The 12,468-nt window shown below is 40.2% G+C and overlaps 1 protein-coding gene across 5 annotated transcripts in view; it reads right to left on the reverse strand.

Annotated features, from left to right (window-relative positions):
- The window catches only part of STAG2 (STAG2 cohesin complex component), a 223,882-nt gene that overhangs the window by 59,393 nt on the left and 152,021 nt on the right, over nt 1-12,468 (reverse strand). For all 5 annotated transcript variants that reach the window (XM_075940974.1, XM_075940976.1, XM_006115390.4 and 2 more), the window contains 4 exons: nt 5,524-5,627; nt 5,221-5,313; nt 4,884-4,973; nt 431-634 (listed from right to left, as the gene is read on the reverse strand). In XM_075940974.1, coding sequence (XP_075797089.1) covers nt 431-634; nt 4,884-4,973; nt 5,221-5,313; nt 5,524-5,627 — 491 coding nt within the window. The remainder of the gene's footprint in view (nt 1-430; nt 635-4,883; nt 4,974-5,220; nt 5,314-5,523; nt 5,628-12,468) is intronic.

A 12,468-nucleotide genomic window follows, 5' to 3' on the forward strand; every position in this document is an offset into this window, starting at 1 on the left:
AAAAATCAAACAGGTAAAAGACAACAAAACTAGCACATAATAGAAAGTATGGACGTCAAATAAAAGTGTTATTTGCAAAAACCTATATGAAACTAATAATCACATACAAATTTTGCAACTAGAATATTTAAAAACTACAAGGTCCATCTGAATTTAAAAACATAACGAGACAAACTATGAAGTTGTTTTAAAACCACTAATAGATTTTTACCCAAATGCGAAGATCGTAAACTGAACCACCACCATCTTCTTAATATAATAAAAAATAGACTTGAAATGGTATATTATGATATTATATATTAAATTACATAGAAACGGTATGTTTATATATATTAAATGATATATTACTAAGACTACTATATTAAAATTTTGTAACTTAGAGTAGATTTAGTGTGCTTTGCAGTCACTGAGCCAACAAAATATGATATACCTCTTGCAGAAAATCTTCCAGAAGTCGGTTAAACTTGTCTGCCAGCTCATCTATTAACTGACTTCTTGCAATGTCAACTCTGTTAAAGATTGTGAATTCTTCATTACAGAGTGCATGGTATGTTTTAGAACATGCCTCTAAAACATCCGTATCCGTGTGCTTCTCTACAATATCCCGAATTTGTCGCAATAAGGCATCCAAATGCTACAAAAGTAAAAACAAAGTTCAAATTATATTCTAATCAGGAAAGCCAAGACTTTTTAGATTGTTTTGTTACATTCATGACTACTTCATATAGAATGAAAGAACACTATTCTAGAAAAATGGCCAAATCTCTGGAGAAAATGAGAAAAGCAAGACAATAAATAAATGGCAGGGAGAAAGGGGGGGAATTAGAGAAGACTACAAATTTAAAACACATACCAAAATTTACATCTTTAAATACAATACAATACAATACACAAAAGAAAAAAAATTTAGTTACTAGTTGAATTAATGGGAATGCTTGCACATTTATTTCCCAGTCTCAAATACAGTAAAGCCTGTGCTATCTGGAAAACTTTAGAAACCGGAAAATTTCCTAGCAGCTTGGTGCAGCGCTTTGATCTGGCTGGGCGTGGCCACGCGGTACTTTGATACCTGGGTCCTATTTCGGGCTTTGAGAAGTAGGGAAGTGGCAGTCGGACCCCAGCATTCTATTCGGGGCACTGAAGCAAGCCTTGCCTAGTTGTGACGCACATGCTTACTGCCACAGCTAAGTAGATTTCCCCCCCCCCCCGCCCCCCAGCAGCTTCAGTCCCCCAAGGGCACACATTACTTACTTACTGCACACTGTGTGATTAATCCCTGGTGGCTAACCACCATGGGGGGAGAGTGCTTGCGACTTACGTGCTGTCAGCCTGTCCTACATGGTTCCCATTGTGTCCAGGGGCTGGGCGCGGCCGTGCGGCATGGCGCTTTGATCCTGCCAGCGCAAGGCTGGGCGCAGCCTCGTGGCATGCTGCTTTAATCCAGCTGGCACAAGGCTGGGCCAGGCAGCTGACAACTCCTGTGGCGCAAGGGTTGCAGCTCCAAAAAGGTTGCGCACCACTGTGCTTGATGTTTCTGGAAGCTTCCACAGCGTCTCCTCAGACGGAGGCCGAGATCCAATAGTTTTGTACTGTAGCGTCTCACCAGATAGTGCTTAAGTGATTTGGACATTCAAGATAAATGGCATCAAGAAAACCATCAACAAGTCTGGACGGAAGAGAAAGAGTTGTATTGACTAAGTAAAAAACTGGACATTATAAGGTGTTAGAAAAAGGTGTAAATAGAAAAGTATTGATGGATGAATACAATGTTGGTTCTTCAACAATTTATGACATTAAGGCCCCAAAGGACAAACTTTTAAGATCTGTTGAGCAATTGGAGACTAAGAACGGACTTGAAAAACGCCATACACTTGATACAGTGTTGAATGAATGGTTCACATTGAAAAGATCTGAAAGGCATCCAATTTCAAGGCCAATGGTGATTGAAAAAAGCAAAGGACTTTTATAAAAAAAATGGAGTTGACCAAGCCTTGTGCATTTTCTAAACGGTGGCTGTGGTATTTTAAGCTTCGACATGGCATCAGAAGATTGGATATGTCTGGAGAAACAGCATCAGCATATCATGAAGCTGCCGAAAGTTATTTTGAATCCTTTCAGAAATTGGTCTCTGAACATGAACTAAGTGCAGATCAAATATATAATGCAGATGAAACTGGCCTTTTTTGGTGTTGTTTGCCAACTTCAACTCTGGCTGGTGAAAATGAGTCTTCTGCTTCAGGATTCAAGCAGAATAAGCATCATCTGACTGTTCTTATTTGTGCTAATGCCTCTGGGAATTATTATAGAACCAAACTTTTAGTTATTGGAAAATATGTTAAACCTGGAGCCCTTAAAGGAGTTATTCATTTGCATGTTGAATGCAGAGCACAATATAATGCATGGGTGGATTGTGGTATTTTCTCAAGTTGGTTCCATCACACCTTTGTGCCTGAAGAAAAAAAGAATCTAAGAAAATTTAACAAGCCAGAAGACAGTAAAGTCATCCTATTTCTAGACAACTGCAGAACGCATTCTTCTGAAATGGATTTGGTTTCAGGAAATATTTTCACTGTCTTCCTTCCTCCCAATATATCATCTCTCATACAACAAATGGATCAAGGAGTTATTAACTTAAGGTTCTGAATCTACAAGAAAGACTTCCTGCAACAGTTGATCCAGTATCAAGGCAGCATCAAGGAATTTCAACCCCAGTACACAATCAAAAATGCCATCTTCAATGTTGCTTGTGTATGGAATACAGTTAAGAGTCAAACTTTAAGGAGATCTTGGAGAAGATTATGGCTGAATTCTATATTCGCAGACGGGTCGTCTGGTGAAGAAAATTTTGAAGGCTTCAACATCAGAAGAAGGAAGACTGAAATTATAGATATCATTGAAGTACTGAAGCAAGCTGAGCCTAAAAACCCACTCAAGAATCTCAAAGATGGTGAAGTTGAAGACTGGGTTAACATGGACAACAATGCAGAAGTGACCAACAGCCTACTGAAATCATAGAAAAAGTTTTCAACCCAGAAAAGTCTTTGCCATCTGAAAATGATTCTGAGGAAGAAGAGCCTGAAGATAAAACTTCCGGGTCTGATGCAAGTCCAGGTCTTTCAACATTGATCAAATTTGCTGAGCACCATCCTTCTTTTTCATCTCAAGTAGTAATGCAGCTGTATAATTTTCAGAAGAACTTTATGCACAAGATACAGCAGCCTGTAAGCAGGCTGATATCAGGAAGTTGCTGCAGAGAGCTTCTGTACCTTGTGCAGCTAAACCTTATATATCTACATGTACCAGTGATTTGGATCCAGAGAATGACTAAATTTTTAGTTTTAATTTATGTTACTGTGCCTTATAATAATTACAGTACTGTTTCCGTTTAATAAAGTAAGTTTTACTATTATTGTCCATTGGTTTCTCCTAGGTTGATGGGACCCTCAGATAATTGGAATTTTTAGATAACCAGAACGCCCTAATCCCCGAGTGTGCCGGATAACACAGGCTTTACTGTACCTGAATTTGTACATAATGGTTGCAAGAAAAACTATTCAGTTGTGTTGTAATTAAATGTGTGAGACACCTGCAATATTGTAGTAATACCTAGTCATCAAAAGCAAAATGGAAAATCCTTTAAAGCATACCTAGTGTGTATAAACATGTATCAAGTATATTTTCTCTATATTGTAGGGAGGAAATATCAATGCATCAACTCTCAAATTGTACTACTATAAACAATTTTACTAACAATAAAAAGTTTACAACCATGTAGGTCAACTGACACATTTTAAATGGAAGTTTTATATTTTAGTATGTATAAAATCAAAGACTAAAATTAGCACAAGTTTCATTTCCCAAATGGTGTACCTGTTCTTAAACGTAATAGCAGCCCAGAACTAGGATGTTCTCATATGCCATTCACCTGTCTGGAAAAACTCTCCTCTACTGACCTTGGAAAATAAACCTTTCAAAAGCACAAACTTAAGCTCTGACACTCTCAAAGACAAATAGCCAGTGGAGACCATGAAGCTCAAGCCTTGTATTCATTCACGTAGATGCACCAGAGCAAATAGTATTTAGACAAACAGATTTCACCTCTGAAGCTTCCTGAAATCTCAGTAAAGACAAGGTCTCAGTTCAGTTTTATTCCCAATTCTTTTTCATTTTACAGGACTATGCAGCATTTTAAAGACTGACAAGATGCTTTGTCTTATTTACTCTGCTGACACCATTATTGGACCTAACCATGCCAGTTACAAGATAAAGAACACATATTCCTGCTCATCCAGAAATATAATTTATGCCATCATGTGCCTAAAGTATCCGTCTGCTATGTATATTGGACAAACTTCTCAGACACTTCACCAAGGAATCAATGCACATAAAACAGACATCAGGCTCTCTCAGAGAGAGAAAAATGTTGCTTGCCATTTTAACCAGACTGACCATTCTCTCAATGACCTTAAAACATGCATATTGCTTCAAAGAGATTTTAATTCCAGACTTCAAAGAGAAGCCTCAGAACTGTCATTCATGCTTAAATTTGACACTTTACGTATGGGTCTTAAAGATGCTAATTATCTTACCCATTACAAAGATACCTCCCCCCGCCCCCCATACCTCCTCTGTTCTTAAATCTGAGTTGTCAATTTTATGTGTGTTCACTTTTTTTTTTTTTAATTGCATCACTTTGGTATATATGGTTGTGCCAATTTTCTTCCACAAATTATTGAGGAAGTGGGCCTGGCCCATGAAAGCTCATCACCTAATAAACCATCTTGTTAGTCTTTAAAGTGCTGCATAGTCCTGTCCTTTGTTTCAGCTAGACCAGACTAACACGGCTGCATCTCTATCACTATTTTTCATTTTATGTCACTTACCTTTTCTAATCGTCCTGTTGTATAGATTTCCAAGTCAAAATACTGTGGCAGCTGCAACAAGTTGGTCACTTTTTCTGCATCTACAGAATACTGTCAAATTAACACAAATAATTAAGGCCTACATTTTTGTTTTGGGTTTCTTTTTATGTTATTACAATAAAGTTCTATGCTATATAACATCTAGCCTATTTATTAGTAACACACATTCAAACCAAAAGCTAAACAAGTTATGTAATATACTGTAGTTTCTAGTGATATAGAGGACATTGGGAGACATGCACTATGTGCCCAACATTTTGACAACACAGCCATTATCATCAAATGCAATTAAACTTACTTTTGCTAATAATTGAGGAAGTGCCACTGCAAAAAGTTCTGTAATTCTTGTTCTGTCATCCAACTGTGTTTTTTTCTCCTTTGCTGTTAGCACCTACATTATTGATGTAATGAAGATTTCATAATTAAAAACGGACTTGTTTTTTAAACAAGTTTTGGACTAAACTATTTTACACGCGTTATCCAGAATAGTCATAAAGTAAAAATTACAGGAGTCCTGAATACTAAAATAACAGAAAAAAATAATTAACAGGTTAGAATTTTACAGAATTTCTCTTACAACAATAAAACTTATAGGCCATACCCTTTTCCCTGTTCCTCTTCCCACAGGTGGATGGCATTCTGCTGCTTGTCGAATTGTACACAGCATTATTTCAATCAGTGCACTTTCCTGTCTATCAGTTAAAGCTGAAATTAAAAAGAAAACAGATCATAATAGCAATTTGTCTCATATATATACCATAACACCAAATTACTTAAAGATCAAACAACAAGGCTTTATTTTGAAGTTTGTAAGCCAAGGGTTTATGATCCAGTCAGATGCTGCGAGCCCTGAACTCTTATTGAAATCAAGAGAAAATGAACTTGCTCAGCACTACAGAGGCTCAGACAGAAAACATACAAATTTGGGGAAATGATACAACAGATCATGTGATCTCTGCTGTAAGTTTGGTATTTTCTCCCCAAGGATAAATAAGACTACACTTGTGTCACTTGTTTCCTATTCCCCCTACCCCCAACTATTATTTTTGGTATTTAATTTATTTTTGCACATTGGTATATAAATGGGACAGTAAACAGAATGTTAGAGTTATTCACCTATAACTGGAATTTCAAATGAAGTATCCCAGTATGGACTGGACAGAAGATGAAGCTGAATAACTTTAATGTTATTCACTTATAAAAGGCATTCTTCTCATTCAGATCTTGGGATTAAAGGCCAGTGCCACTTGGACCTGTGGAACATTCGGATAGCAGAAAACATTGGGGTACCCTCATACTTCCTGCTTTTCCTTCCCTTGCAGCTCCAAATGTTCAGACAGCACGGCTATCAAAGGTAACCTGGTATAATGCCTGTCTCAAATACTTTCCACACCATTTTCAGGTTCAAAGTCAAAATTAGGAGTCTAAAGAAGAGCATAAGGTAGGCAGGCAGTGTCAACGTTTAGAGTCCATCTCAAAAACAAATGATTACACTCCAATATCCTTTATTTCTTCTGCATTCCCAAGAATCTGCATTCTTCGGAGTCTGGCAAACAGTACTCCTCCCTCTAGATACCACAAAAGGAGACCTAGATAAACAGAGACTGTAATCCTGCTTCATCCTGTGCATGTGATATAGATACCAGTTCTAAGAAATAATTCAGAGGGGTAGCCGAGTTAGTCTGTAACAGAAAAAACAGCAAATAGTCTAGTAGCACCTTAAAGACTAAATAGTTAGAAGACTCTGATAAGAACCATTAGTTTGCACTTGGAAAGGAAGATGACCAACACCAGATTCTACACAAACATCAAGAACCACAAGCCAAATACACAGAGAAGGGTTGGAACGTAACTTCATTCACAAGTTTAATTCTCATTCAAATTGTATGAAACATAATAGTGATATCCTATGGCTTGCACATCATCAACCAAGCAAACAATGAAAGTGCTAATGATTCTTGATGCTTGTGTAGAATCTGGTGTTGGTCATCTTCCTTTCCAAGTGCAAACTAATGGTTATCAGCCTCTTGTAACTATTTAGACTTTAAGGTGCTACTATACTATTTGTTGTTTTTTAAGTCTTTCCTGTTACAGACTAACTTGACTATCCTCTAAGCCAGTGGTCTCCAACCTTTGTAAGCATGAGATCACTTTTTTAATTTAAGTGCAATCCAGGATCTACCCCAAACCAAAACATGCTTGCCCTGCCTCCTTCCCACCCCTTCTCACTCCATCCTTTCACTCTCCCCCATCCCCACTCACTTTTATCAGACTGGGGGCAGAAGGCTGGGGTACGGGATAGGGGAATACAGACTCTGACATTGAGCTAAACGATCTGGAGTGTGGGAGGGATTCTGAGCTGAGGTAGTTGAGCAGCAGGGGGGTTCAGGCTCTGGGAGGCAGGGGGACTATTGGCTAGGGTAGAGATTTGGGGTGCAGGAGAGGTTCAGAACTGGGGCTGGCGTTTGGATGTGGGCTCCAGCTGGGCACCGCTTACAACAGATGGCTTCTGGGTGGTGATGCAGGGGACTAAGGCAGGCTTATCCCTGCTCCCAAAAGCAGCCAGCAAACTCTCTCCATCCCTGCCCTCCCCTCTCCCCCAACTATGTGGAGATGGGGTACAGAGCGGTGGGAGGGACACCCTAATTTCATCACCCTGTCCTCTTCTTGTGCCCTGCACAGCAAGCAAGAAACTCCTAGGGGTGGGGCGCAGCTCCGATGCAGAGGGCAGGAGCAGCATGGCAGTGCTGAGAGGGGCAGAGAAAGTGCCAACACTTGATAGTCTCCTTGCCACACCTGTCAGGATCACCTGTCAAAGGCTCCAAGATCTACCAGTAGATCCCGACCTACTGGTTGGTGACCACTGCTCTAAGCTTATCTACTTACTCTTTTTTCCTCTCTCCCGCCCCCCCCCCCCCCCCCAACCTTTCCTTCCCTTAGTTACTCTTGTATCTGGACTTTCAACACTCCAGTGATCTGAAAAAGTGGGTCGTACCAATTAACTCTCGTGATACCCTCTCCATGTTTTGTTAGTCTTTAAGGTGCTACTAGACTATTTGCTGTTTTTTAAATTTTTCCTAAGAAATAATGTTTTGTGAAAGTGTGAATAGAGTTTCAAATAACAGCTCAACAGGTTTTTAATCTGGGTATATGTTTAATGTCTAGACATGGACTTCACTCAAGTGCACTCTAGAAGAGGAACAGATTTATGTTTATGACATTTTTCAATACAGAGTCTAAGACCATTTAGAAAGGCATTAGTATGCAACAGCCTGACCCACACTCTTTTTTTCCATAAAAAATACAGTTTAGGTGATTTCCTATATTCCTGAGATCTAGTCCAATAGACAACTAATGTTATCATAGAAACCCAGGCACATGTCTTCTATCTCCTTATGAGAAGGAGACTGAGATCTAAGAAAAAATACATTTATAGACTGGTTAAGATGAAATTCTGTACCCATCTTAAGGACAAAATGTGGGTATGGAAGAAGGCCCTCTCTTTGTGAAATACCATAAAAAGGCATTGATGGGTGTTAGAGACATACGATGGATAAGGTATTATCTTTTATTGGACTTGCTTCTGTGGGTGAAAGAATCAAGGTTTCAAGATAACACATAGGTCCTTTTCAGAACTGAAACAGTCCAGAAGGAAGGTTCTGTGCAGCTCAAAAGTTTGCTGCTTTCATCCACATCGTCTTTGATCTGCTGGGACTAACATCACTATAACATCATTGCAAAAACCTTGGGAGAGTGGTGTCAATTATGAAAGCCTGTCTCTTACTACTCTTGTCAGGATGGGTAGGAATGCTGTGCCTAGGCTCTGTTTGTCAGAAGCTGGGAATGGGTGACAGGGTGGACTCAATTGACCATTACCTATTGTGCTCATTCCCTCTGAAGCACCTGGCACTGGCCACTGTTGGAGGACAGGATACTGGGTTAGATGAACCCAGGATGGCCGTTCTTATGTTCTTATTAACAGTTAAAATAAAGTCCATCTTAAGAGAGAAAGAAAGAGAAGACAGATAACATTCCCTGAGGAGTCAGAAAGGAAGATTCATGAGCTGAGTGACTACAAGATTGAGATCCCATGTAGATGTGGGTACTCTAAATAAATGGGAGACATTCATCACAATTTCAAGAATCTGTATCAAGGCTAAATACAAACTTTTCTTAACTAAATTATGATGAGGGACTGATAGTCTGATCTGATGCAAAATCTCTGACAGTTAGAGCTGCGTCCTACTGCAAATAGGTCTATGTCCTGACCTCCCCACAAGACCTCATTCCCTCCAGAGTGACCACCCATATTATAATAATTATTATTTATCTTGCTTGCAAACAGAGAGCTAAGGAATTGCATACAACACTTCTGAAGACACACTGAAGTTGAAGTCCACCATACCAGAGATAAGAACCTATCCCTAGACAGTGTCAAACTCATAATCATGCTGTCTATATTTGGCATACAGTGTTTTCATAGCCAGGGCTATAGAAGTCTAATCTCTAATAGGGATGTAAAATAATGGTTAATCAGTTAACCGGTTAAACATTAGGTTGACCTTATGTTTAACCAGTAACCAACTATGCAGGATACGGACCATCGGCTCCTAGCTCTGCACTCAGGCTAGGAATGCTGCTGGCTCCCAGTCTGCTCGCTAGAGCTATGGCCAGTTCCTAGCTCCCAGATCCACTGGAGAGGCCCCTGCCTTACAGGGCACCCAGGCCTGCCACAGACAGGGGCTGCTCCAGACGAGACGAGCCCATCCTCAGTGAACCTCCTGCAAGGCTACAGCAGCCCCCCTGGGCTGAGGCTGAATAGAGTGTTATTGATGCTTCCCCAATGGAAGTAGAAAAAATAGACATGTTTGTTTTGGGAAAGGAGCACTGGCATCTAAAATGCTCTCCTAGAGGATTAAGAAATCCTTAAAGATCCTACAGCAGGTTTGCTTTCTTTCACTTTCTCTAACCCTCTTCTGTTCAGCCCTTTACCATCAAATGGGAGATCTTCGATTCTAGTTCCTGTTTCCAGATTAAATACAAATTAATCTATCTTGAGTCATACATATGGATGCCACTGCTCTAACACAGTACCAAAAGCATCAACATGTACTTAGCAACTGACCTTCAATAATAAGCGTTATGGCCAGTTTACTTCAGTCTTCTGGCAGTGACTGCCAGAAGTGACTTTCCCAAATAATACTACTTCTCAATATTACTGCCCATTAGTTCACCATTCAGATTCCCACTGTAGCAGAGGAGAGCATCCTTCTACCCACATCATCTTGTTTCTCAAGATCTATCTGAAGGGATAGAGAAAACATGACCCCCTTTAGCTCTTTGGACAGCCATCTCCCTGGGTAACGAATCTGGGCCTGGATGAGTTCGGGAGAACATGCAGTACTCAGGAGAAAGCTGGTATAACCTATCGAATATTTTAGAAATATTTTAGAATATTTTGTCAGCCAAGCTGATGAAGTTCATCCAGCATTTTTTACCAGCTGTAATAAACCATCTAAAACTGGCCAGTTAATCTTATTCCTAGCAGGTGAGATCAGCATATCAAAAAACAGGTGAAAAGTTGCTTCAAGATTACTGAAGGGAAGGTTAAGGAAATATCAAGCTGTTCTACACATTCGTGAATTGGAACTCTCTTCTGAAAGGAAGGAAGATATTTCCTTGATTTTATCCGGACAGTTTTGAACATCAGATCCATATGCACATTCCAAAATTTGACAGGTCCTTCTAGTCTTCAGGTTGAGTGTCTGGGACAAGTGAAGAAAACTATTCACTTAGTGCTGACAGACATGAGGGAACCATGCAGGACAATTCCAGTATAGGACACTTCCATTGAACCTTTTTATGCACTTTCCTTTCTTTAGCCTTTTTACACTCAGGTGAACACTTACAGAAAGATGAATATCACTATATTAACTTTTCTTTTGCTGCAACAAGGGCTCCTGATTTGATCATCAACCACCACGGTACTGGGTTGGTATGATGCCTAATGCAGTGAGTTCCTGGGTCTGTGACCAGGACTCTTAGGTGCTACAGTAATATAAACAAATAACTATATATATCCAGAAAAACCAAAACCTCTGAGTTATCGGGCTTACAATGAGGTTCTGGAGCATGAGAACAATAGTGTTTGATCCATGATAAATTGTGAATCTATGACAACACTGGCCTTAATATAATCCTTCAATGTGCCGAGGATGCAACTTATAGGTACCACCTTTTGCACCTCAGAGTATGGGTCTGGAAGTCTCAGATCACTTGAAACATGTTCTCCGGGATTGGTTCTTTCTGCAGAGGCAGACACCTATAAGACCAGGCATTTATGTGGAGTCATACCAACTTTTGCAGATTCACAGCCTGAGATATATGCTGGGATTTCGCTGGTCTTTTCAACCACTTCACAGTCAGAGTAGAGTTTCCTTTCCCAGCATCTAAATTTCCCTGCATTTTGGAACAGGAAGGTTTAGCTGCTCATGATTTCCAAAACAGCACTGCTTGGAAGAATGTTTCATGTTCTATTTTGGCCCTTGTGAAGCGGATGCATATGGAGTAATAAAAACAGAAAGGGCGCTCTCCCTCTATCTAGTCAAACAACACACAAGTGCACTTAAAGTAGGAAAAACCACAGAGCAAGAAGTTTACCTCTTTAAACCTAGTTTCACTGTCTTTGGCTTTGACACATTAGAAATGAAGGACCAAACACCATTTTTACTCAAAATACAATAAAAGAAATTATAGCAAATAAAGAACTAACATCCAACTAAAATGTGAAAGTGGCAGACTGAGAATGATTAATCAAAATCAATCAGTTGCCCAAGGACTTTGTGAGGTTCCTGCTGTGTCTATGGTTGTGATTAGAAGGAATTCAGGCAATCAATACACTACACTGCCTATTTTACTTTCAGCCACCCAATGTTCAAAGCAGAAAGGAGAGGGATGGGTCCCTTCAGCATTCCAATAGGCATTGCTATAGGAAGGTTCCACTAGTCCAAGAGATACTACCAACGCATCCCAAGAGTGTGAATATGCGGAGGCCACACAAACAATCTGGGCTTTTTGAAACACTTAACGTAAAAATGTAAATAATTCGAGATTTTGCTGGGGGTGGGGAAAGTGCAGCACAATTTCTCAGCTTCCATTGGCCTATTCGTTTCCAGCCAATAGGTGCTTAGAAATTTTGCTGAGGGTGGGCCACGCACAAAGACTCCCCTGTAGCACACAGAGACACAAGGAGTGGCCTAGGGTTGTGAGTAAGCCTGGAAGCCTGCATGAGTGTGCTGCTGGACAGATGCTGCTTAAGTAAGCACCTCACAGCCAAAGCCCGCTCCTGGTACACATACACCCTGTACCCTCCCAAACTCTACACCCCTCTCCCAGGCCAGAATCCTCTCCTGCACCCATACCCACTTCTGGACCCTGCAGCCCAATCCTCTATCCCAGGTTACAACTCCCTCTCAGACCTCCCACAATCTCCTGTACTACAGTCCCCTACCCAAGCTCCCTTCATCACCCAACCTCTGTACCACAC

The sequence above is a fragment of the Pelodiscus sinensis genome, chromosome 13, assembly GCF_049634645.1.
Source record: "Pelodiscus sinensis isolate JC-2024 chromosome 13, ASM4963464v1, whole genome shotgun sequence".
Classification (NCBI taxonomy): Eukaryota; Metazoa; Chordata; order Testudines; family Trionychidae; genus Pelodiscus; species Pelodiscus sinensis.